This window comes from Melanotaenia boesemani, chromosome 18, assembly GCF_017639745.1.
Source record: "Melanotaenia boesemani isolate fMelBoe1 chromosome 18, fMelBoe1.pri, whole genome shotgun sequence".
NCBI lineage: Eukaryota > Metazoa > Chordata > Actinopteri > Atheriniformes > Melanotaeniidae > Melanotaenia > Melanotaenia boesemani.
Genome location: NC_055699.1, coordinates 27,551,717 through 27,576,503, shown reverse-complemented (window position 1 = coordinate 27,576,503; position 24,787 = coordinate 27,551,717). Strand labels below are relative to the sequence as shown.

Below are 24,787 nucleotides of genomic sequence, written 5' to 3'. Positions count from 1 at the left end.
CCAGTGGTTTACTTTGGTGGAGGTTTCATGGAAAACTCAGGCTACACATTATTCCAAGTCAGGCATTTTGGGGAAGAAGAAGACGACAGGCCACCCGTTGTCGGCAGGATTCGAACCTACGCGGGAAGACCCCAATGGATTTCTACTCCATCGCCTTGACCACTCGGCCAAAGATGGGGCAAAAGGGACTGCTATGCAGGGGGGAAGAAAAAAATGAAAAGGGGGAAAAGGGGGGAAAGAAAAAGTTGAAGGAAAAAGAATGAAAACTTTAACTTCAGTTTTATAATATTTTACTATGTATTTTTGAGTCATCATGATGTATATTCTCTATAATACTAAATAAACAATCATTAATTAATCTTTCAAAAATCTGTTAATGTATTATCTATAAAATTTTGACAGATTTGTAAAACAAATTTCACACTCTTGCCAGGATTTGCACCTGGAGTCTTCCACCCAGAGGATGGCTGTGTTACTGTTACACCACAAGAGTTGTGTGTTTTGTTTTATTGTTTTTTTCACAAACACCTCAATTTTAGAGTGATTTTTTTCTTCTCTCTTTGTAGAATTATATTTGCACATGTTGCCAACTTGCAAATAATATATCCTTTTGTCTAAAAACTTAAGACAGTATTAGCTCTTAAGGAAAAGAAATACTTTTCACACATAAATCACAACAAATATCTACATTATTTCAACAAAATTTTTTACATATGCCCATACAGTTTCAGAGTGAATTTTTCCACTCTGTGATGGTCTGTCCAGATGAAGGACAGTACCATTTTCCCCGTAGCTGTGTATGGCCAGTAATTTTGCTCTTTGCCTTACCACACACTTTGCACTGATAGTGGTAACTCTCTTTAGTTTGCCGCTTTTTTGGGGTCTCACCTCTCATTTCTCGCTCCTGATCCTCAACGGCTGCCTTTCGCAATCGCCATTCTCTGAACCGATTGTGGACAGTTTGTGCTGTGGCTGGCTGAATTGGATTAGGTGGCTGCTGATCAGGCTGATCACCCTGAGAGTGTGATGCTGGCACTGGTGGCAACTGGGATGGCAACCAACCCTGAGAAGCTGGAGCTGACGGTGGCTGGAAGGACGACCAGCCCTGAGATGTTGCAGCTGACGGTGGCTGGAATGAGGACCAGCCCTGAGATGTTGCAGCTGACGGTGGCTGGAATGAGGACCAGCCCTGAGATGTTGCAGCTGACGGTGGCTGGAATGAGGACCAGCCCTGAGATGTTGCAGCTGACGGTGGCTGGAATGAGGACCAGCCCTGAGATGTTGCAGCTGACGGTGGCTGGAATGAGGACCAGCCCTGAGATGTTGCAGCTGACGGTGGCTGGAATGAGGACCAGCCCTGAGATGTTGCAGCTGACGGTGGCTGGAATGAGGACCAGCCCTGAGATGTTGCAGCTGACGGTGGCTGGAACGAGGACCAGCCCTGAGATGCCTGAGTTGACGGTGGCTGGAAGGAGGACCAGCCCTGAGATTCCTGAGCTGACGGTGGCTGGAAGGAGCTCCAGTCCTGAGAATAAGATGTATCACTGTGGGATTTTAAAACCTGTTTTCTGCCACCGCGGCGTGGCCGAATCATTGCTTCGCCCTCTAGGTTTTCAGGTTCTGGGAATTCCATAGGTTTATGGCCATGCTGAACAGGCTCAGATGGCAGGTCCTGGGCTTCCAGGAGGGATTCCGTTGCCAAATCAACCTGTTGAGGAAGCTGCACCCCTTGAAGCAAAGAATCACGGTCCATTCTCTTCTGCCGATCCTGCAACCTAGAAGGAAAAAAGAGCATACACAAAAGAAGCATTCAGAGGACCACATATTTTTTTTGTTTTGTTTTTAATTTGATGGGATGTTACTTTCTATTTTTTTATGTTTTAATTCCAAATCTAAAGCATGACTAAATATTAACTTACCAGGAGGACACTGTTGTATTGTTAATTGTTACTAGAACCAGGTTGCTGTTGTCCAGTATTTCTTTGCAGTCCTCAATCAGCTGTTTAATATGACTATAGGCCATGACAATAGACTGCGGGATTGCAAATGTTTTGCCTTTATTGTCCTTTGGCCTGTTTCTGGCTTCCTTGAACTCTTTGTAGAGTCTGAGTGCAACACACTCTGAAATCCTGTTAAAATCAGGTCTATGGGCAGCCTGGCCATGAACCATGAACAATCTGAAAATAGATGACAAGATAACCTCATCAGCATTATATGTGTGTACTGAAAACACATTTATATGCAAACACCTTTGTGCTGAATACACATGCACACACATACACAGTAACACCACTAAAGACACAAAAATATAACAAATATATTTTGTACAGATACCTCTCTGCTGCTTGCTGGCCTGGAGCAGAGCCACTGCGCTTCCTCGAAGCTCTCCATGGCCCGGTCAAGGTCGTCTTTTTGGTTTTCAGAGAGTATTTGGTTGGAGACTTGTCAGTCGCATCCAGGCAAGAGTACAACCTTAATATCTCTGTTTTTTCAGCATTGGACAGAGCTGTTATTGTACGGTTGAGATTAACAAGGTACCCTGCCAGGTCGTCAACTGCCTCCCATCCAGGAATTCCTCTAGGATCACATCGACTATCCTGGTGAAAACAGGGTGAAAAAACATTGTTGTGGCTAATTTAGAAGAAATGGCAAATGAACATGTATTTGTAATGTTGAAACATTAATTACTTTACCGGAGTCTTTTCTGGAGTTGTCATAGGCAGGCTTTCCTCAAATGGGGAGCTGACTGGACTGGAAGAAACATCACTGACAAGTGTAGATTCCTGAAAGAATTATGTATAAACAATTTTAAGTGTTACTGACAGTTGCTTTGCACATGTTAAACAAAACAAGTGTTAATTTTTAGAGTCAGTCATACATACATCCATAATTCATATAGAAAGATTCTGCTTCACAGTCAAAAGTTATGTATGATAGATGGTGAAAGTGCTACTGCGTCATTACCTGTGATGAAGACTGGAATGTGATGTCAGTAGCCCGAGGTATTGTGGCATCAGGATCTTCATCCTGCTGGACTTCCTCTAACATCTCTGGCATAATGATTTCATTCTGCCCACTCAGCAGATCTCCCCTGTTAGATTGTGCCAGCAAATATTCCACAGCAATGCGCTCACCTGCCACAAGTAGTAACCAGGAAAAAGGGAAAAAAATATGTATAATCAGTGTGTGAACTGAAATGTAATCATCATCTGGAAATTTGGTTATTAATGGAATATGCCATGAGAATCTTACCGGTAGGTTTCCCTGGGGGTATAAATTCTGGCAAAAGCGCACTTCCCAGGACTCTGTTGCTCAGTGTGTTTACATTGGACATCAGACGTACATCATAGATTTTTGTTTGAGATGTCCTGTTCATGTTGAGAGCTTGCTGAGATCTATTGATGTTCCATCTGGACACCCCCTCAAGCATGTACATCTGAGTGTGTAAAGCATTACACCGCCACCCTGACAAGACAAAAAAATTTTATGAGTCTATATAAATAAAATAATTAATTAACAAATATTTCAAGTATAAAGAGTTTTAACTTGCCTGGAATAAAACTACACTGGTGCTTATGAAAACTCTCGAGAGAGGAGGACCCTCTACCACATCTCAGGACATCAAGTTCTTTGTCTCCCTTCTCCAACCCAGTTCCGGTGTTTGTGTACAGCTGTACACCAGGTGGGTCCTGAATGCAGGGCAAGTGCTTCTGCTGTATCTCCCACACATGAGACATGCTCTCTTGATTTATTAAAGGTAAACCTGTTGTGTCTGTCAGTTCCCACATGGAGTCCAGCAGTTGCTGAATGAGGGCACGGGTCTCCTCAACCCCTCGGGTTCTCCTACGACAGTGCTTGGCTAGTTCACTCGATGTGATGCTGGATAAGACCTGATTGTCACTGGGTGTGTGACCCGGATTTTTCTTGATTAGCTGCTCCCTCTTAGCCTGTTTGAGGCGCTGAATGTCACTTCTGTCCCATTCAAATATGCAGCTGGACAGCTTGGAGCAGAACGTGCCATACAGCGGATGGTGCTCAGTGATAAGGCCACGGGTGAAGCGCCTCATGAAATGAAACACATCCAGTCTCACTTTGGACGTCCAAGGACGAAACCAATATAGAACTGGACTCACACCTATAAAAATAATCAGCCATGTCTAAATAAATGCAATTTCTATTGTTAACATCTGCATCAATCTCCTGCCAGAACTGTTAGTCAAAAGTTGTAAATTCATTAGAAGAACATCACAATACAAATGGAAAGAAACACACCTGTCTCACTGCAGCAATCTCTGTCCACATAAATGGCATCTGGCTCTGGTTCACCAGCATCCCTGTATCTCTGAACAATGCCTTGACACAGGTCATCAAGGCCAGACCCCTCACCAGTGGTCAGCACAGAGTTCAGAACTTGGCCAAATTCGTTGCCAATATTGGTCATCCATGTGGCTGTGTTCTCAATGCCACCTGCCAGTTTTTTTGTGATCTACAAACAAAATTAACACATACATTTGAAAAAATATATTGGGCATACTAATAAACATGAATGAAAGTTAACATTGCTTTGCTTATACCTTCTTAGTGGAGTCAAGTTTCAGAATTCTTCCAAATGTGGATGTGATGACACCTTTCAACTCATCCAGGTGGCTAAGAATTTCGTTTGCATGCACAGTTTCAAACCACTGGGCCAGGGGCAGAGGAGAGAAAGGGGGTGGCTGTTGATAAACAGCTTTGGCTTGTGTAAGGGCACATGACTTTTTGTGGACCTCACAATCAGTTAGGTAGTCAATGGTTCGCCTTGCCCACTCCTCACTGTGTATTTCTTGCAAGGCCTGTTGTAAGTAGCTGGAGCTGTTCCCTATCGTTCTTGGTCGCAACATCGCAACACACCTCCTGTCCAGTGCCAGATGGGTTGTGAGCACAGCTGGAAATTTGTTTCGATGGGAGGGATCCAGCTGTTTTAGAATGTCAATGCTCCAAGGGCAGACAGGAATCATGCATTTACTGCACCTTGGATAATCTCCACCAACTAAATAGTATTTGGAATCAATGTCAATTACCTCCCTGACTTTGGTATAAATCCCGGAGTGGTGCATTTTTCTATTGCACTGAGGGCATTTTAGAGGGATGCCCCACATTCGCATTGGAGCCCACAGAAACATCCGCTGTCTGAAATAATGAAGTGGATCAGGGGTTGAGGTGGATTTGATGGGGCTTGGAGGATGAAACCAATTCTGAGAGATGTTTTGTCTTAATTGTCCTGTGCTGTCATATAGAATATGAGCAATCCACTCATGGTCAGCCTGCTTGAGGACTTTTGTAAACTGCTTTGGGAGAAAACTCACCCAGTTCACCTCTGGGGGCCGCAGCGAGAGCTGTTGTTGTACTGGTGATGTCTCTTGGACTATGGTAGGAGCAGGAGGAGGAATAACTGGTGGACCACTGTGTCGCTGAGGTGCCGGTGATGTCTCTTGGACTATGGTAGGAGCAGGCGGAGGAATAACTGGTGGACCACTGTGTCGCTGAGGTGCCGGTGATGTCTCTTGGACTATGGTAGGAGCAGGCGGAGGAATAACTGGTGGACCACTGTGTCGCTGAGGTGCCGGTGATGTCTCTTGGGCTGTTGGAGAAATTGGAGTGGGAACATCTGAGACATTTGTTTGATAGCTCATAAGATGAGCACTCTCTATGTGCTGTAACAATCCAACAGTCCCCCAGGCCTTTGCACCACACTTCTCACATTGCTCCTGGACATGGTAGTCTGACAGGTGCTGAGTGTATTCCTCACTTATCACCTCCAAGCTACACAGAGAGCACGTGACAGACTTCGTCTCACTAATCCTGAACAGAACTGGAGTTTTCTGACCTGCACCTGCACTGCCTTGTGAACCTGTAGCTTTTTCAGCTGCTGCACCTGTGCTTGTCTGTGGATCTAGTGCTCTTCCAGCTGATCCTGCTGCTGCACCTGTGCTTGTCTGTGGATCTAGCGCTCTTCCAGCTGATCCTGCTGCTGCACCTGTGCTTGTCTGTGGATCTAGCGCTCTTCCAGCTGATCCTGCTGCTGCACCTGTGCTTGTCTGTGGATCTAGCGCTCTTCCAGCTGCTGCACTGGCCTGTGGGGCACTCAGCTGTCCTGAACTGGCAGCTTCTGTCCCTGCCTTTTCTGCTGACTGGGGAAAACAAAAATGGACTTACATTTAAAGTATACTTTCCTTAAGACTGACAATACTTTGCATCCAAATAAATATGTTAAACACACACAAAAACACATGCACAGCTAATTAAAAGTCCTTTGCCAGTATATAGGCATTACATTGCATTCAGTATCTTAGCTTACCTCATGATATCCACACTTGCAGGGAATCATTTTTCCAAATATATCATATTTGCGGACAGTAATACCGTGCAAGGGGGTCAGAGGACACTCAGAAATTCGCTCCATTACTGCCCTCCATCTCCTGGACCCTGGTCTCTGCCCTGTTGAAAATTTATGCTTTCCATGAGCATACAGGGACATCACACCTGCCCAGTATGAGTCTGGTTTCCCAGTTTTTGTCATTTCTGCAGATCAAGACAAGACCAGAAAAACAGCTATAATTAGGGAACATCTGTAAATAGTTTATTTTGTGTAGGCTTAGCACAGATCAAAAACAAAAAGTTTTTGTGAATGTGATATAAATGTGAATGTAATATTTCAGAATAGTAGTATAATCTGTCATAACATAGATAAACAAACAGAGCAATTTCACAAATCTGCTTAATCAAATTAAATCAAATCTACTAGGTTTTGTTGACAGATAATTATGAACAAAGCACACAACATTCAGACTGTGTTGTACAATTTTTGGGAATATGTGGCATCAAGCACACATTGGGGGAGGAAATTCAGAGTGACTATTGCCTTTGGCCAATAAAAAAACTCTATTAATCATCAAAGCTGTGAAAAAGAACATTCTGACACTGCAATATATCCTGTTAATATTAGTTTTTTAATCATGCTTATCTACTAATTATCATATTGCTGCTTTTTTGCACATAACAGAACAGTTTAATATAGTTCTATACCAACCATTATTAACCATTTGACCACTTGTCATAGGAGAATAATGTTACACGTGTGAAATTGATGTCAGAAAAAAAAGGATTTATGTATCAATCAAAAGCTATAGCTAATGTTAGCCTAGCACTCAAAAGTTACTTGTCACGTTTACCTAAAGGATCTAGGGGAATATACATTTTCCATACAATGACCTCTTTCAATAATACATAATTACATTAATGATTTCTGAGTGTTTTCATAGTTTATTCAAACATTGTGAGCAACGTTACAGAACAAACACACATTCAGTCCATTCAACCGCACGCAAGCATACACACATACACACAAACATATACGCACAAAGACCAACCAGAAAGACACAATAAAGCATTTATAACTCATTTCTTTATAGCTTACCTACTTTTGATGTCCTGAAAAGCACAAACTATTGGTTGTTTAGGTTATCTCCACTGCTATCTGGTACCCGCTATATAAACTTTGGGTGTTAAAATGTTACTTTGAAGTAGCCCTCCAATGGGGGAGGGGAAACCATCTTCCCACCAATCAAAGACCTGTCCGCTGAAGCCGAGATTTTATGCGAATTTGATTGGTTCTTTTGCCCCACTTGTTTTGGACCTGTGTTAGGAATAGTTAGGACTTTGTTAGGACTTTGTTAGGACTTTGTTAGGACTTGTTAGGACTTTGTTAGGACTTGTTAGGAAATGTTAGGAATTGTTAGGACTTGTTAGGACTTTGTTAGGATATTGTTAGGAACAACTAAGCCACGACAACGACGTTGGAACACCCAATCCTAGTTCCGATGTGTGGACACTGTTACAACAGGCCTTGGCAGCAATCTTCTACACTTGCGCATGTGTTGAAAGCCTTGGGAAGTGCACAACTTCACCTCTCATAAGATACACTGGAGATAAATGTTGGGTATTGGACCCTGGGCGTCATGCATGCAAGGCAATCTATACTCTAGATCGATAAGATCAATTGTTTTGACAATGTAGTTGTGAATCCCCCTCAAATCTACTATCGTTATCTCCTTATCCACAGCTAAACTCTGAAAGTGCACGTGGCATTTAAGGGAGTGTAGCATATGTGCCTATGAAGAGCTGCATGTCAGCCTTGGGCAGTTGAGAAAGCGGTTTTGGAGAGCAGAACAGTAAGAGTCCGTCGATGATGGTGATGGACGTTTTACGAGCATGAATGCAAAAAGGAGTATAAAGGGAGTTCATCATGAAAAGCCAGTTTATAGGAGAAAAACAACTAGACACACCTTAAGTCCATTAACACTCCTGCGATGGCCGGGAATCGAACCCGGGTCAACTGCTTGGAAGGCAGCTATGCTCGCCACTATACCACCATCGCTCCAAAACAAGACAACAGACCGATCAGTGCCCGGTCCAATCCTGTGAATAAAAACACCTGAGAAATCACCTGAGAAATTACTACACGTCCTTCTGACCAACTCCACCACCTTTTTGGTACATTTTGGATGGATGGATGGATGGATGGATGGACGGATGGACGGATAGACAGATAGACAGATAGACAGATAGACAGATAGATAGATAGATAGATAGATAGATAGATAGATAGATAGATAGATAGATAGATAGATAGATGCATTTTTAAATCCCAAAGTTGGGAAATGCTGTGTTTGACTAGCACCCATTTGTGCAAAAGATACAGCAACTGTGTTGGATTTCCAGTCTTTGGTCGATGGTCACTCCTAGCTACTTATAGTTCTCAACAATCTCCACCTCATGCTCCATGATTATCAGTGGAGTAAGAGGAGTTCTCTTCCTCCGGAAGTCTGGTCTTGGTGACATTTAGATGGCAGGCCATTCCTGCCAGTCCACTCTACAAACCCGTCCATCAGGGCTCTGTCCTCCGCCTCCCCTCCCTCTGCTATACACCCAACAACAGTTCAGTCATCAGAGAATTGCTGACGCTGGCAGGACTCAGTGTTGTACTGAAAATCAGTGGTGTATAAGTTGAAAAGGAAAGGAGACAACACAGGCCCCTGAGGATCTCCATCCATCACTGACCACAACGTCAGACTGAACGCTACCCAGATGGACAAACTGTGGCCTGTCTCTTAGGTAGTCAGTAATCCAGGAGGCCACAGAGTCGTCGACACCCATCCCCTCACTGCGTCGTTCCCAGTAGCATTGAGTGGATGTTGTTAAAAGCAATACAGAAATCAATGAAAGCGACTGCCACAGTGCCTTCCAAATGCAAATGAAGAATTGCAGCAGGTAGATGACTGTGTCGTTAACACTCAGGCTGTTCCATTAATATGGTTTGGGAAAGACAGCGCAGATGTGTGAAACATCCACTACGAACCGTAAAGCTCAGCTAAGCAGAAGCTACTGCAGAGGACGAAAGCAGCCAGTGGTTTACTTTGGTGGAGGTTTCATGGAAAACTCAGGCTACACATTATTCCAAGTCAGGCATTTTGGGGAAGAAGAAGACAGGCCACCCGTTGTCGGCAGGATTCGAACCTACGCGGGAAGACCCCAATGGATTTCTACTCCATCGCCTTGACCACTCGGCCACGACAACGACGTTGGAACACCCAATCCTAGTTCCGATGTGTGGACTCTGTTACAACAGGCCTTGGCAGCAATCTTCTACACTTGCGCATGTGTTGAAAGCCTTGGGAAGTGCACAACTTCACCTCTCGTAAGATACACTGGAGATAAATGTTGGGTATTGGACCCTGGGCGTCATGCATGCAAGGCAATCTATACTCTAGATCGATAAGATCAATTGTTTTGACAATGTAGTTGTGAATCCCCCTCAAATCTACTATCGTTATCTCCTTATCCACAGCTAAACTCTGAAAGTGCACGTGGCATTTAAGGGAGTGTAGCATATGTGCCTATGAAGAGCTGCATGTCAGCCTTGGGCAGTTGAGAAAGCGGTTTTGGAGAGCAGAACAGTAAGAGTCCGTCGATGATGGTGATGGACGTTTTACGAGCATGAATGCAAAAAGGAGTATAAAGGGAGTTCATCATGAAAAGCCAGTTTATAGGAGAAAAACAACTAGACACACCTTAAGTCCATTAACACTCCTGCGATGGCCGGGAATCGAACCCGGGTCAACTGCTTGGAAGGCAGCTATGCTCGCCACTATACCACCATCGCTCCAAAACAAGACAACAGACCGATCAGTGCCCGGTCCAATCCTGTGAATAAAAACACCTGAGAAATCACCTGAGAAATTACTACACGTCCTTCTGACCAACTCCACCACCTTTTTGGTACATTTTGGATGGATGGATGGATGGATGGATGGATGGACGGATGGACGGATAGACAGATAGACAGATAGACAGATAGACAGATAGATAGATAGATAGATAGATAGATAGATAGATAGATAGATAGATAGATAGATAGATAGATAGATGCATTTTTAAATCCCAAAGTTGGGAAATGCTGTGTTTGACTAGCACCCATTTGTGCAAAAGATACAGCAACTGTGTTGGATTTCCAGTCTTTGGTCGATGGTCACTCCTAGCTACTTATAGTTCTCAACAATCTCCACCTCATGCTCCATGATTATCAGTGGAGTAAGAGGAGTTCTCTTCCTCCGGAAGTCTGGTCTTGGTGACATTTAGATGGCAGGCCATTCCTGCCAGTCCACTCTACAAACCCGTCCATCAGGGCTCTGTCCTCCGCCTCCCCTCCCTCTGCTATACACCCAACAACAGTTCAGTCATCAGAGAATTGCTGACGCTGGCAGGACTCAGTGTTGTACTGAAAATCAGTGGTGTATAAGTTGAAAAGGAAAGGAGACAACACAGGCCCCTGAGGATCTCCATCCATCACTGACCACAACGTCAGACTGAACGCTACCCAGATGGACAAACTGTGGCCTGTCTCTTAGGTAGTCAGTAATCCAGGAGGCCACAGAGTCGTCGACACCCATCCCCTCACTGCGTCGTTCCCAGTAGCATTGAGTGGATGTTGTTAAAAGCAATACAGAAATCAATGAAAGCGACTGCCACAGTGCCTTCCAAATGCAAATGAAGAATTGCAGCAGGTAGATGACTGTGTCGTTAACACTCAGGCTGTTCCATTAATATGGTTTGGGAAAGACAGCGCAGATGTGTGAAACATCCACTACGAACCGTAAAGCTCAGCTAAGCAGAAGCTACTGCAGAGGACGAAAGCAGCCAGTGGTTTACTTTGGTGGAGGTTTCATGGAAAACTCAGGCTACACATTATTCCAAGTCAGGCATTTTGGGGAAGAAGAAGACAGGCCACCCGTTGTCGGCAGGATTCGAACCTACGCGGGAAGACCCCAATGGATTTCTACTCCATCGCCTTGACCACTCGGCCACGACAACGACGTTGGAACACCCAATCCTAGTTCCGATGTGTGGACTCTGTTACAACAGGCCTTGGCAGCAATCTTCTACACTTGCGCATGTGTTGAAAGCCTTGGGAAGTGCACAACTTCACCTCTCGTAAGATACACTGGAGATAAATGTTGGGTATTGGACCCTGGGCGTCATGCATGCAAGGCAATCTATACTCTAGATCGATAAGATCAATTGTTTTGACAATGTAGTTGTGAATCCCCCTCAAATCTACTATCGTTATCTCCTTATCCACAGCTAAACTCTGAAAGTGCACGTGGCATTTAAGGGAGTGTAGCATATGTGCCTATGAAGAGCTGCATGTCAGCCTTGGGCAGTTGAGAAAGCGGTTTTGGAGAGCAGAACAGTAAGAGTCCGTCGATGATGGTGATGGACGTTTTACGAGCATGAATGCAAAAAGGAGTATAAAGGGAGTTCATCATGAAAAGCCAGTTTATAGGAGAAAAACAACTAGACACACCTTAAGTCCATTAACACTCCTGCGATGGCCGGGAATCGAACCCGGGTCAACTGCTTGGAAGGCAGCTATGCTCGCCACTATACCACCATCGCTCCAAAACAAGACAACAGACCGATCAGTGCCCGGTCCAATCCTGTGAATAAAAACACCTGAGAAATCACCTGAGAAATTACTACACGTCCTTCTGACCAACTCCACCACCTTTTTGGTACATTTTGGACGGATGGATGGATGGATGGATGGACGGATGGACGGATAGACAGATAGACAGATAGACAGATAGACAGATAGACAGATAGATAGATAGATAGATAGATAGATAGATAGATAGATAGATAGATAGATAGATGCATTTTTAAATCCCAAAGTTGGGAAATGCTGTGTTTGACTAGCACCCATTTGTGCAAAAGATACAGCAACTGTGTTGGATTTCCAGTCTTTGGTCGATGGTCACTCCTAGCTACTTATAGTTCTCAACAATCTCCACCTCATGCTCCATGATTATCAGTGGAGTAAGAGGAGTTCTCTTCCTCCGGAAGTCTGGTCTTGGTGACATTTAGATGGCAGGCCATTCCTGCCAGTCCACTCTACAAACCCGTCCATCAGGGCTCTGTCCTCCGCCTCCCCTCCCTCTGCTATACACCCAACAACAGTTCAGTCATCAGAGAATTGCTGACGCTGGCAGGACTCAGTGTTGTACTGAAAATCAGTGGTGTATAAGTTGAAAAGGAAAGGAGACAACACAGGCCCCTGAGGATCTCCATCCATCACTGACCACAACGTCAGACTGAACGCTACCCAGATGGACAAACTGTGGCCTGTCTCTTAGGTAGTCAGTAATCCAGGAGGCCACAGAGTCGTCGACACCCATCCCCTCACTGCGTCGTTCCCAGTAGCATTGAGTGGATGTTGTTAAAAGCAATACAGAAATCAATGAAAGCGACTGCCACAGTGCCTTCCAAATGCAAATGAAGAATTGCAGCAGGTAGATGACTGTGTCGTTAACACTCAGGCTGTTCCATTAATATGGTTTGGGAAAGACAGCGCAGATGTGTGAAACATCCACTACGAACCGTAAAGCTCAGCTAAGCAGAAGCTACTGCAGAGGACGAAAGCAGCCAGTGGTTTACTTTGGTGGAGGTTTCATGGAAAACTCAGGCTACACATTATTCCAAGTCAGGCATTTTGGGGAAGAAGAAGACAGGCCACCCGTTGTCGGCAGGATTCGAACCTACGCGGGAAGACCCCAATGGATTTCTACTCCATCGCCTTGACCACTCGGCCACGACAACGACGTTGGAACACCCAATCCTAGTTCCGATGTGTGGACTCTGTTACAACAGGCCTTGGCAGCAATCTTCTACACTTGCGCATGTGTTGAAAGCCTTGGGAAGTGCACAACTTCACCTCTCGTAAGATACACTGGAGATAAATGTTGGGTATTGGACCCTGGGCGTCATGCATGCAAGGCAATCTATACTCTAGATCGATAAGATCAATTGTTTTGACAATGTAGTTGTGAATCCCCCTCAAATCTACTATCGTTATCTCCTTATCCACAGCTAAACTCTGAAAGTGCACGTGGCATTTAAGGGAGTGTAGCAAATGTGCCTATGAAGAGCTGCATGTCAGCCTTGGGCAGTTGAGAAAGCGGTTTTGGAGAGCAGAACAGTAAGAGTCCGTCGATGATGGTGATGGACGTTTTACGAGCATGAATGCAAAAAGGAGTATAAAGGGAGTTCATCATGAAAAGCCAGTTTATAGGAGAAAAACAACTAGACACACCTTAAGTCCATTAACACTCCTGCGATGGCCGGGAATCGAACCCGGGTCAACTGCTTGGAAGGCAGCTATGCTCGCCACTATACCACCATCGCTCCAAAACAAGACAACAGACCGATCAGTGCCCGGTCCAATCCTGTGAATAAAAACACCTGAGAAATCACCTGAGAAATTACTACACGTCCTTCTGACCAACTCCACCACCTTTTTGGTACATTTTGGATGGATGGATGGATGGATGGATGGACGGATGGACGGATAGACAGATAGACAGATAGACAGATAGACAGATAGACAGATAGATAGATAGATAGATAGATAGATAGATAGATAGATAGATAGATAGATAGATAGATGCATTTTTAAATCCCAAAGTTGGGAAATGCTGTGTTTGACTAGCACCCATTTGTGCAAAAGATACAGCAACTGTGTTGGATTTCCAGTCTTTGGTCGATGGTCACTCCTAGCTACTTATAGTTCTCAACAATCTCCACCTCATGCTCCATGATTATCAGTGGAGTAAGAGGAGTTCTCTTCCTCCGGAAGTCTGGTCTTGGTGACATTTAGATGGCAGGCCATTCCTGCCAGTCCACTCTACAAACCCGTCCATCAGGGCTCTGTCCTCCGCCTCCCCTCCCTCTGCTATACACCCAACAACAGTTCAGTCATCAGAGAATTGCTGACGCTGGCAGGACTCAGTGTTGTACTGAAAATCAGTGGTGTATAAGTTGAAAAGGAAAGGAGACAACACAGGCCCCTGAGGATCTCCATCCATCACTGACCACAACGTCAGACTGAACGCTACCCAGATGGACAAACTGTGGCCTGTCTCTTAGGTAGTCAGTAATCCAGGAGGCCACAGAGTCGTCGACACCCATCCCCTCACTGCGTCGTTCCCAGTAGCATTGAGTGGATGTTGTTAAAAGCAATACAGAAATCAATGAAAGCGACTGCCACAGTGCCTTCCAAATGCAAATGAAGAATTGCAGCAGGTAGATGACTGTGTCGTTAACACTCAGGCTGTTCCATTAATATGGTTTGGGAAAGACAGCGCAGATGTGTGAAACATCCACTACGAACCGTAAAGCTCAGCTAAGCAGAAGCTACTGCAGAGGACGAAAGCAGCCAGTGGTTTACTTTGGTGGAGGTTTCATGGAAAACTCAGGCTACACATTATTCCAAGTCAGGCATTTTGGGGAAGAAGAAGACAGGCCACCCGTTGTCGGCAGGATTCGAACCTACGCGGGAAGACCCCAATGGATTTCTACTCCATCGCCTTGACCACTCGGCCACGACAACGACGTTGGAACACCCAATCCTAGTTCCGATGTGTGGACTCTGTTACAACAGGCCTTGGCAGCAATCTTCTACACTTGCGCATGTGTTGAAAGCCTTGGGAAGTGCACAACTTCACCTCTCGTAAGATACACTGGAGATAAATGTTGGGTATTGGACCCTGGGCGTCATGCATGCAAGGCAATCTATACTCTAGATCGATAAGATCAATTGTTTTGACAATGTAGTTGTGAATCCCCCTCAAATCTACTATCGTTATCTCCTTATCCACAGCTAAACTCTGAAAGTGCACGTGGCATTTAAGGGAGTGTAGCATATGTGCCTATGAAGAGCTGCATGTCAGCCTTGGGCAGTTGAGAAAGCGGTTTTGGAGAGCAGAACAGTAAGAGTCCGTCGATGATGGTGATGGACGTTTTACGAGCATGAATGCAAAAAGGAGTATAAAGGGAGTTCATCATGAAAAGCCAGTTTATAGGAGAAAAACAACTAGACACACCTTAAGTCCATTAACACTCCTGCGATGGCCGGGAATCGAACCCGGGTCAACTGCTTGGAAGGCAGCTATGCTCGCCACTATACCACCATCGCTCCAAAACAAGACAACAGACCGATCAGTGCCCGGTCCAATCCTGTGAATAAAAACACCTGAGAAATCACCTGAGAAATTACTACACGTCCTTCTGACCAACTCCACCACCTTTTTGGTACATTTTGGACGGATGGATGGATGGATGGATGGACGGATGGACGGATAGACAGATAGACAGATAGACAGATAGACAGATAGATAGATAGATAGATAGATAGATAGATAGATAGATAGATAGATAGATAGATAGATAGATAGATAGATGCATTTTTAAATCCCAAAGTTGGGAAATGCTGTGTTTGACTAGCACCCATTTGTGCAAAAGATACAGCAACTGTGTTGGATTTCCAGTCTTTGGTCGATGGTCACTCCTAGCTACTTATAGTTCTCAACAATCTCCACCTCATGCTCCATGATTATCAGTGGAGTAAGAGGAGTTCTCTTCCTCCGGAAGTCTGGTCTTGGTGACATTTAGATGGCAGGCCATTCCTGCCAGTCCACTCTACAAACCCGTCCATCAGGGCTCTGTCCTCCGCCTCCCCTCCCTCTGCTATACACCCAACAACAGTTCAGTCATCAGAGAATTGCTGACGCTGGCAGGACTCAGTGTTGTACTGAAAATCAGTGGTGTATAAGTTGAAAAGGAAAGGAGACAACACAGGCCCCTGAGGATCTCCATCCATCACTGACCACAACGTCAGACTGAACGCTACCCAGATGGACAAACTGTGGCCTGTCTCTTAGGTAGTCAGTAATCCAGGAGGCCACAGAGTCGTCGACACCCATCCCCTCACTGCGTCGTTCCCAGTAGCATTGAGTGGATGTTGTTAAAAGCAATACAGAAATCAATGAAAGCGACTGCCACAGTGCCTTCCAAATGCAAATGAAGAATTGCAGCAGGTAGATGACTGTGTCGTTAACACTCAGGCTGTTCCATTAATATGGTTTGGGAAAGACAGCGCAGATGTGTGAAACATCCACTACGAACCGTAAAGCTCAGCTAAGCAGAAGCTACTGCAGAGGACGAAAGCAGCCAGTGGTTTACTTTGGTGGAGGTTTCATGGAAAACTCAGGCTACACATTATTCCAAGTCAGGCATTTTGGGGAAGAAGAAGACAGGCCACCCGTTGTCGGCAGGATTCGAACCTACGCGGGAAGACCCCAATGGATTTCTACTCCATCGCCTTGACCACTCGGCCACGACAACGACGTTGGAACACCCAATCCTAGTTCCGATGTGTGGACTCTGTTACAACAGGCCTTGGCAGCAATCTTCTACACTTGCGCATGTGTTGAAAGCCTTGGGAAGTGCACAACTTCACCTCTCAGTAAGATACACTGGAGATAAATGTTGGGTATTGGACCCTGGGCGTCATGCATGCAAGGCAATCTATACTCTAGATCGATAAGATCAATTGTTTTGACAATGTAGTTGTGAATCCCCCTCAAATCTACTATCGTTATCTCCTTATCCACAGCTAAACTCTGAAAGTGCACGTGGCATTTAAGGGAGTGTAGCATATGTGCCTATGAAGAGCTGCATGTCAGCCTTGGGCAGTTGAGAAAGCGGTTTTGGAGAGCAGAACAGTAAGAGTCCGTCGATGATGGTGATGGACGTTTTACGAGCATGAATGCAAAAAGGAGTATAAAGGGAGTTCATCATGAAAAGCCAGTTTATAGGAGAAAAACAACTAGACACACCTTAAGTCCATTAACACTCCTGCGATGGCCGGGAATCGAACCCGGGTCAACTGCTTGGAAGGCAGCTATGCTCGCCACTATACCACCATCGCTCCAAAACAAGACAACAGACCGATCAGTGCCCGGTCCAATCCTGTGAATAAAAACACCTGAGAAATCACCTGAGAAATTACTACACGTCCTTCTGACCAACTCCACCACCTTTTTGGTACATTTTGGACGGATGGATGGATGGATGGATGGATGGACGGATGGACGGATAGACAGATAGACAGATAGACAGATAGACAGATAGACAGATAGACAGATAGATAGATAGATAGATAGATAGATAGATAGATAGATAGATGCATTTTTAAATCCCAAAGTTGGGAAATGCTGTGTTTGACTAGCACCCATTTGTGCAAAAGATACAGCAACTGTGTTGGATTTCCAGTCTTTGGTCGATGGTCACTCCTAGCTACTTATAGTTCTCAACAATCTCCACCTCATGCTCCATGATTATCAGTGGAGTAAGAGGAGTTCTCTTCCTCCGGAAGTCTGGTCTTGGTGACATTTAGATGGCAGGCCATTCCTGCCAGTCCACTCTACAAACCCGTCCATCAGGGCTCTGTCCTCCGCCTCCCCTCCCTCTGCTATACACCCAACAACAGTTCAGTCATCAGAGAATTGCTGACGCTGGCAGGACTCAGTGTTGTACTGAAAATCAGTGGTGTATAAGTTGAAAAGGAAAGGAGACAACACAGGCCCCTGAGGATCTCCATCCATCACTGACCACAACGTCAGACTGAACGCTACCCAGATGGACAAACTGTGGCCTGTCTCTTAGGTAGTCAGTAATCCAGGAGGCCACAGAGTCGTCGACACCCATCCCCTCACTGCGTCGTTCCCAGTAGCATTGAGTGGATGTTGTTAAAAGCAATACAGAAATCAATGAAAGCGACTGCCACAGTGCCTTCCAAATGCAAATGAAGAATTGCAGCAGGTAGATGACTGTGTCGTTAACACTCAGGCTGTTCCATTAATATGGTTTGGGAAAGACAGCGCAGATGTGTGAAACATCCACTACGAACCGTAAAGCTCAGCTAAGCAGAAGCTACTGCAGAGGACGAAAGCAGCCAGTGGTTTACTTTGGTGGAGGTTTCATGGAAAACTCAGGCTACACATTATTCCAAGTCAGGCATTTTGGGGAAGAAGAAGACAGGCCACCCGTTGTCGGCAGGATTCGAACCTACGCGGGAAGACCCCAATGGATTTCTACTCCATCGCCTTGACCACTCGGCCACGACAACGACGTTGGAACACCCAATCCTAGTTCCGATGTGTGGACTACTGTTACAACAGGCCTTGGCAGCAATCTTCTACACTTGCGCATGTGTTGAAAGCCTTGGGAAGTGCACAACTTCACCTCTCATAAGATACACTGGAGATAAATGTTGGGTATTGGACCCTGGGCGTCATGCATGCAAGGCAATCTATACTCTAGATCGATAAGATCAATTGTTTTGACAATGTAGTTGTGAATCCCCCTCAAATCTACTATCGTTATCTCCTTATCCACAGCTAAACTCTGAAAGTGCACGTGGCATTTAAGGGAGTGTAGCATATGTGCCTATGAAGAGCTGCATGTCAGCCTTGGGCAGTTGAGAAAGCGGTTTTGGAGAGCAGAACAGTAAGAGTCCGTCGATGATGGTGATGGACGTTTTACGAGCATGAATGCAAAAAGGAGTATAAAGGGAGTTCATCATGAAAAGCCAGTTTATAGGAGAAAAACAACTAGACACACCTTAAGTCCATTAACACTCCTGCGATGGCCGGGAATCGAACCCGGGTCAACTGCTTGGAAGGCAGCTATGCTCGCCACTATACCACCATCGCTCCAAAACAAGACAACAGACCGATCAGTGCCCGGTCCAATCCTGTGAATAAAAACACCTGAGAAATCACCTGAGAAATTACTACACGTCCTTCTGACCAACTCCACCACCTTTTTGGTACATTTTGGACTGGATGGATGGATGGATGGATGGACGGATGGACGGATAGACAGATAGACAGATAGACAGATAGATAGATAGATAGATAGATAGATAGATAGATAGATAGATAGATAGATAGATAGATAGATAGATAGATAGATGCATTTTTAAATCCCAAAGTTGGGAAATGCTGTGTTTGACTAGCACCCATTTGTGCAAAAGATACAGCAACTGTGTTGGATTTCCAGTCTTTGGTCGATGGTCACTCCTAGCTACTTATAGTTCTCAACAATCTCCACCTCATGCTCCATGATTATCAGTGGAGTAAGAGGAGTTCTCTTCCTCCGGAAGTCTGGTCTTGGTGACATTTAGATGGCAGGCCATTCCTGCCAGTCCACTCTACAAACCCGTCCATCAGGGCTCTGTCCTCCGCCTCCCCTCCCTCTGCTATACACCCAACAACAGTTCAGTCATCAGAGAATTGCTGACGCTGGCAGGACTCAGTGTTGTACTGAAAATCAGTGGTGTATAAGTTGAAAAGGAAAGGAGACAACACAGGCCCCTGAGGATCTCCATCCATCACTGACCACAACGTCAGACTGAACGCTACCCAGATGGACAAACTGTGGCCTGTCTCTTAGGTAGTCAGTAATCCAGGAGGCCACAGAGTCGTCGACACCCATCCCCTCACTGCGTCGTTCCCAGTAGCATTGAGTGGATGTTGTTAAAAGCAATACAGAAATCAATGAAAGCGACTGCCACAGTGCCTTCCAAATGCAAATGAAGAATTGCAGCAGGTAGATGACTGTGTCGTTAACACTCAGGCTGTTCCATTAATATGGTTTGGGAAAGACAGCGCAGATGTGTGAAACATCCACTACGAACCGTAAAGCTCAGCTAAGCAGAAGCTACTGCAGAGGACGAAAGCAGCCAGTGGTTTACTTTGGTGGAGGTTTCATGGAAAACTCAGGCTACACATTATTCCAAGTCAGGCATTTTGGGGAAGAAGAAGACAGGCCACCCTATTGTCGGCAGGATTCGAACCTACGCGGGAAGACCCCAATGGATTTCTACTCCATCGCCTTGACCACTCGGCCACGACAACGACGTTGGAACACCCAATCCTAGTTCCGATGTGTGGACTCTGTTACAACAGGCCTTGGCAGCAATCTTCTACACTTGCGCATGTGTTGAAAGCCTTGGGAAGTGCACAACTTCACCTCTCGTAAGATACACTGGAGATAAATGTTGGGTATTGGACCCTGGGCGTCATGCATGCAAGGCAATCTATACTCTAGATCGATAAGATCAATTGTTTTGACAATGTAGTTGTGAATCCCCCTCAAATCTACTATCGTTATCTCCTTATCCACAGCTAAACTCTGAAAGTGCACGTGGCATTTAAGGGAGTGTAGCATATGTGCCTATGAAGAGCTGCATGTCAGCCTTGGGCAGTTGAGAAAGCGGTTTTGGAGAGCAGAACAGTAAGAGTCCGTCGATGATGGTGATGGACGTTTTACGAGCATGAATGCAAAAAGGAGTATAAAGGGAGTTCATCATGAAAAGCCAGTTTATAGGAGAAAAACAACTAGACACACCTTAAGTCCATTAACACTCCTGCGATGGCCGGGAATCGAACCCGGGTCAACTGCTTGGAAGGCAGCTATGCTCGCCACTATACCACCATCGCTCCAAAACAAGACAACAGACCGATCAGTGCCTGGTCCAATCCTGTGAATAAAAACACCTGAGAAATCACCTGAGAAATTACTACACGTCCTTCTGACCAACTCCACCACCTTTTTGGTACATTTTGGATGGATGGATGGATGGATGGATGGATGGACGGATAGACAGATAGACAGATAGACAGATAGACAGATAGACAGATAGATAGATAGATAGATAGATAGATAGATAGATAGATAGATAGATAGATAGATAGATAGATAGATAGATGCATTTTTAAATCCCAAAGTTGGGAAATGCTGTGTTTGACTAGCACCCATTTGTGCAAAAGATACAGCAACTGTGTTGGATTTCCAGTCTTTGGTCGATGGTCACTCCTAGCTACTTATAGTTCTCAACAATCTCCACCTCATGCTCCATGATTATCAGTGGAGTAAGAGGAGTTCTCTTCCTCCGGAAGTCTGGTCTTGGTGACATTTAGATGGCAGGCCATTCCTGCCAGTCCACTCTACAAACCCGTCCATCAGGGCTCTGTCCTCCGCCTCCCCTCCCTCTGCTATACACCCAACAACAGTTCAGTCATCAGAGAATTGCTGACGCTGGCAGGACTCAGTGTTGTACTGAAAATCAGTGGTGTATAAGTTGAAAAGGAAAGGAGACAACACAGGCCCCTGAGGATCTCCATCCATCACTGACCACAACGTCAGACTGAACGCTACCCAGATGGACAAACTGTGGCCTGTCTCTTAGGTAGTCAGTAATCCAGGAGGCCACAGAGTCGTCGACACCCATCCCCTCACTGCGTCGTTCCCAGTAGCATTGAGTGGATGTTGTTAAAAGCAATACAGAAATCAATGAAAGCGACTGCCACAGTGCCTTCCAAATGCAAATGAAGAATTGCAGCAGGTAGATGACTGTGTCGTTAACACTCAGGCTGTTCCATTAATATGGTTTGGGAAAGACAGCGCAGATGTGTGAAACATCCACTACGAACCGTAAAGCTCAGCTAAGCAGAAGCTACTGCAGAGGACGAAAGCATTATTCCAAGTCAGGCATTTTGGGGAAGAAGAAGACAGGCCACTCGTTGTCGGCAGGATTCGAACCTACGCGGGAAGACCCCAATGGATTTCTACTCCATCGCCTTGACCACTCGGCCACGACAACGACGTTGGAACACCCAATCCTAGTTCCGATGTGTGGACTCTGTTACAACAGGCCTTGGCAGCAATCTTCTACACTTGCGCATGTGTTGAAAGCCTTGGGAAGTGCACAACTTCACCTCTCGTAAGATACACTGGAGATAAATGTTGGGTATTGGACCCTGGGCGTCATGCATGCAAGGCAATCTATACTCTAGATCGATAAGATCAATTGTTTTGACAAATGTGGACAAGCCCCAAATTGTTCCATGTAGTTGTGAATCACCCTCAAATCTACTCTCGTTATCTCCTTATCCTCAGGTAAAGAGTCTGGGTGTCGTCCTCGACAGCACACTTTCCTGCCTCTCCCACATTAACAGTATCACCTGGTCTGCATATTTTCACTTGAGAAACATTTCTCGTCTCCGCCCCTCTCTCACCCTCCCACACCACTGCCACCCTCGTCCACATTCTTGTTACCTCCCTGATTGACTACTGCAACTCTCTTCTCTTTGGTCTCCCTAATAAATCTCTCCACAAACTGCAGCTCCTCCAAAACTCTGCAGCACGCATAATTACACGGAGCCCTACTACTCATCACATCACCCCCATCTTACAACAACTTCACTGGCTCCCTGTAAAACAAAGAATTAACTTCAAAATTCTCCTCCACAATCTGGCCCCACCATATCTGATCTCCTGCACATTGCTACTCCGGTCCATTCACTTTGCTCCTCCTCCTCTCTCCAGCTTCTTGTCCCCCCTGCACGTCTTATCACTATGGGGAGCCGAGCATTCAGCCGCTCTGCTACCCACCCCTGGAACTCTCTTCCCCCTGACATCTGTACCATAGACTCTGTTCCTCTCTTCAAATCACAACTTAAAAACACATTTGTTCAGACAGTCCCATGTCATCTAGTCACTCACCGTCTTTATGCTGTCCTCCGTTCCGTTTTGTTTTGTACTTATTGTTTTTTAACTTTTTCAATGTTCTTTTGTACAGTGTCCTCGAGTGTTTTGAAAGGCGCTTTTTAAAAAAAATGTATTATTATTTTTATTATTAGTGACGACCCTTGTGGCACTGTGTTATGTTTTGTTTCTGTATTTTGTTACTGACCTTTGCTAAGACAAGTAGTAGTGGAAGGTAAATTACTCGAAAGATATCCATTTTGATTTTTTACTTTTATGACGTGTGGTGTTTTCTAGTATGTAGTCTTTCCTTTTATCTTGCATAAACAAGAAATATGTTATCTATACTCAGATAAATGCCACCTCTCATTTTTTGTGTTTGCAATATTTTTTACTCATATTATTATTTTGGCAAATATACTGTTATTGGTTTTCTTTTTTTTTTTCTTCTCAGTAAGACATGGAGAGACCACCTGGTGGGTGGCTAGTTTTTCAGGAACCCAAACATTCTGAGTGGATTCAAAAGTGCAAATCAGGACATTAAAACATGGATACTGAATCTTGGATGCTGACACCATGATGGAGACATCTGTGGACTGAAATACATCAGCACATCAGTCTACCCATCTGAAGCCATATACTTTGTTTTATTTGTTTTACTATTTAACTAATCTGAGTATTAGATTAAGATTAGATTGTTGTGTGCTATTGTTATGCATTTAGCTTTCTGGGTGAACACATAAGGGATTTAGTATTAGGCAGATATATAATATTTCATGGCTTTTATTATGTAGCTACATATGGGTGACCTCGAGTGCTTGTTTTTTGTTTCGGGAGGTGAGAATTGCTAGACTGGACTTAGGCCCAAAGGGGTCCGATAGGTCGACTAACCCTTTTTTGGGCGTTTATGATTCCTTTTGGGGTTAATGTATTGGTTTATTTAATATGAGTTTTATATACTTAGTTTTTTTTTAGTTTGTTTTTTTTTGTGAGACCCATAATTAGGTCTTGAAGAGTGGATTATGTAGTATCTAAACATAGCATTCTATAAGACACATTCAGGTCTTGATCCTATACAGTAAGGTTCTGTGTCTTAAAGACTGAACTCCAAGATACATCACTATCACCACCAACTTCTATGCTCTGTGACTGATGATGGCCCCTATCTGCTTCACCCACTGCCATTTGCAGTTCCAGAGCATTTGATCTCCAGTAGATCATCACCTATGGTTTTCCGTGCAGTTTCAAGGAGACTGTAATGGACATGTAAAATGCTCTGGATGACTGTATGCTCTTTTCCTTAATGCTCATGACCATGCGTTCCATTTGGAGGCAAGAAAAGACACTGTGTGAGCTCTTCAGTCTAGTTCCATGGTGGTGTGGCCACTATTATACTGGGGCAATTGGAGAGGTAGGCGCTGGGGGCCTGAGACTGTAACTGAAACAGTTCTCTGAAGAGAACATTGTGATGGTGAAAGGGTTATTGAACATACACCAAAAGATAGTTTGTCACCTGGCTGGTCCTCGGCAGAGCTGATTTGGAGATGAATAGACAGTCATGTGACCAGCTGCTGCTGTGATGGTGAGACCGTTGTGAGACTGCAGTGAAGCATCTGCTTGCTACTAATCCACATGATTCGAACACAGATATGTTTCCGTGATGCTTGCTTAATAACCCTATTCTGTTTTCTTGTTTTTAAGCTCTTAATTGACACTGGTTGCAATATAGATGTCTTGCTGTTAATGTAATGAAGACCAGCTTTCACATAATGGCTCACATATAGAAAGCAAAATGCTGTAG

At 44.8% G+C, this 24,787-nt stretch overlaps 1 protein-coding gene and 16 non-coding genes across 17 annotated transcripts; all 17 read right to left on the bottom strand.

Moving 5' to 3' along the window:
- Positions 1-557: 557 nt before the first annotated feature.
- On the bottom strand, positions 558-6,442 carry LOC121629265. The gene is made up of 10 exons (XM_041968899.1): positions 6,338-6,442; positions 5,346-6,170; positions 4,273-4,486; positions 3,551-4,135; positions 3,253-3,465; positions 2,965-3,134; positions 2,694-2,783; positions 2,335-2,597; positions 1,920-2,177; positions 558-1,775 (listed from the first exon to the last, which is right to left on the bottom strand). The coding sequence occupies exons 1-10, from the start codon at positions 6,440-6,442 to the stop codon at positions 728-730; spliced, it is 3,771 nt and encodes a 1,256-aa protein (XP_041824833.1). The 3' UTR covers positions 558-727.
- Positions 6,443-8,344: 1,902 nt separating this feature from the next.
- On the bottom strand, positions 8,345-8,416 carry trnag-ucc. Its single transcript has one exon. It is a non-coding gene; the product is annotated as a tRNA-Gly (tRNA).
- Positions 8,417-9,534: 1,118 nt separating this feature from the next.
- Positions 9,535-9,616, bottom strand: trnas-aga. Its single transcript has one exon. It is a non-coding gene; the product is annotated as a tRNA-Ser (tRNA).
- Positions 9,617-10,129: 513 nt separating this feature from the next.
- Positions 10,130-10,201, bottom strand: trnag-ucc. The gene has a single exon. It is a non-coding gene; the product is annotated as a tRNA-Gly (tRNA).
- Positions 10,202-11,327: 1,126 nt separating this feature from the next.
- trnas-aga lies at positions 11,328-11,409 on the bottom strand. Its single transcript has one exon. It is a non-coding gene; the product is annotated as a tRNA-Ser (tRNA).
- A 513-nt stretch (positions 11,410-11,922) lies between these two features.
- On the bottom strand, positions 11,923-11,994 carry trnag-ucc. The gene has a single exon. It is a non-coding gene; the product is annotated as a tRNA-Gly (tRNA).
- Positions 11,995-13,112: 1,118 nt separating this feature from the next.
- On the bottom strand, positions 13,113-13,194 carry trnas-aga. The gene has a single exon. It is a non-coding gene; the product is annotated as a tRNA-Ser (tRNA).
- Positions 13,195-13,707: 513 nt separating this feature from the next.
- trnag-ucc lies at positions 13,708-13,779 on the bottom strand. Its single transcript has one exon. It is a non-coding gene; the product is annotated as a tRNA-Gly (tRNA).
- A 1,122-nt stretch (positions 13,780-14,901) lies between these two features.
- On the bottom strand, positions 14,902-14,983 carry trnas-aga. The gene has a single exon. It is a non-coding gene; the product is annotated as a tRNA-Ser (tRNA).
- A 513-nt stretch (positions 14,984-15,496) lies between these two features.
- On the bottom strand, positions 15,497-15,568 carry trnag-ucc. The gene has a single exon. It is a non-coding gene; the product is annotated as a tRNA-Gly (tRNA).
- Positions 15,569-16,694: 1,126 nt separating this feature from the next.
- On the bottom strand, positions 16,695-16,776 carry trnas-aga. Its single transcript has one exon. It is a non-coding gene; the product is annotated as a tRNA-Ser (tRNA).
- A 514-nt stretch (positions 16,777-17,290) lies between these two features.
- trnag-ucc lies at positions 17,291-17,362 on the bottom strand. The gene has a single exon. It is a non-coding gene; the product is annotated as a tRNA-Gly (tRNA).
- Positions 17,363-18,480: 1,118 nt separating this feature from the next.
- trnas-aga lies at positions 18,481-18,562 on the bottom strand. The gene has a single exon. It is a non-coding gene; the product is annotated as a tRNA-Ser (tRNA).
- Positions 18,563-19,076: 514 nt separating this feature from the next.
- Positions 19,077-19,148, bottom strand: trnag-ucc. The gene has a single exon. It is a non-coding gene; the product is annotated as a tRNA-Gly (tRNA).
- Positions 19,149-20,272: 1,124 nt separating this feature from the next.
- Positions 20,273-20,354, bottom strand: trnas-aga. The gene has a single exon. It is a non-coding gene; the product is annotated as a tRNA-Ser (tRNA).
- Positions 20,355-20,867: 513 nt separating this feature from the next.
- trnag-ucc lies at positions 20,868-20,939 on the bottom strand. Its single transcript has one exon. It is a non-coding gene; the product is annotated as a tRNA-Gly (tRNA).
- A 1,081-nt stretch (positions 20,940-22,020) lies between these two features.
- On the bottom strand, positions 22,021-22,102 carry trnas-aga. The gene has a single exon. It is a non-coding gene; the product is annotated as a tRNA-Ser (tRNA).
- Positions 22,103-24,787: the final 2,685 nt, after the last annotated feature.

Excerpts from the sequence above, each read along its gene's own strand:
- LOC121629265 (XM_041968899.1), bottom strand. The coding sequence starts at position 6,442 with ATGGAGCGAATTTCTGAGTGTCCTCTGACCCCCTTGCACGGTATTACT. Across the intron at positions 6,171-6,337 it reads GCAAGTGTGGATATCATGAG|TCAGCAGAAAAGGCAGGGAC; the intron begins GTAAGCTAAGAT and ends TGTTTTCCCCAG. Across the intron at positions 2,784-2,964 it reads CATTCCAGTCTTCATCACAG|GAATCTACACTTGTCAGTGA; the intron begins GTAATGACGCAG and ends TAATTCTTTCAG.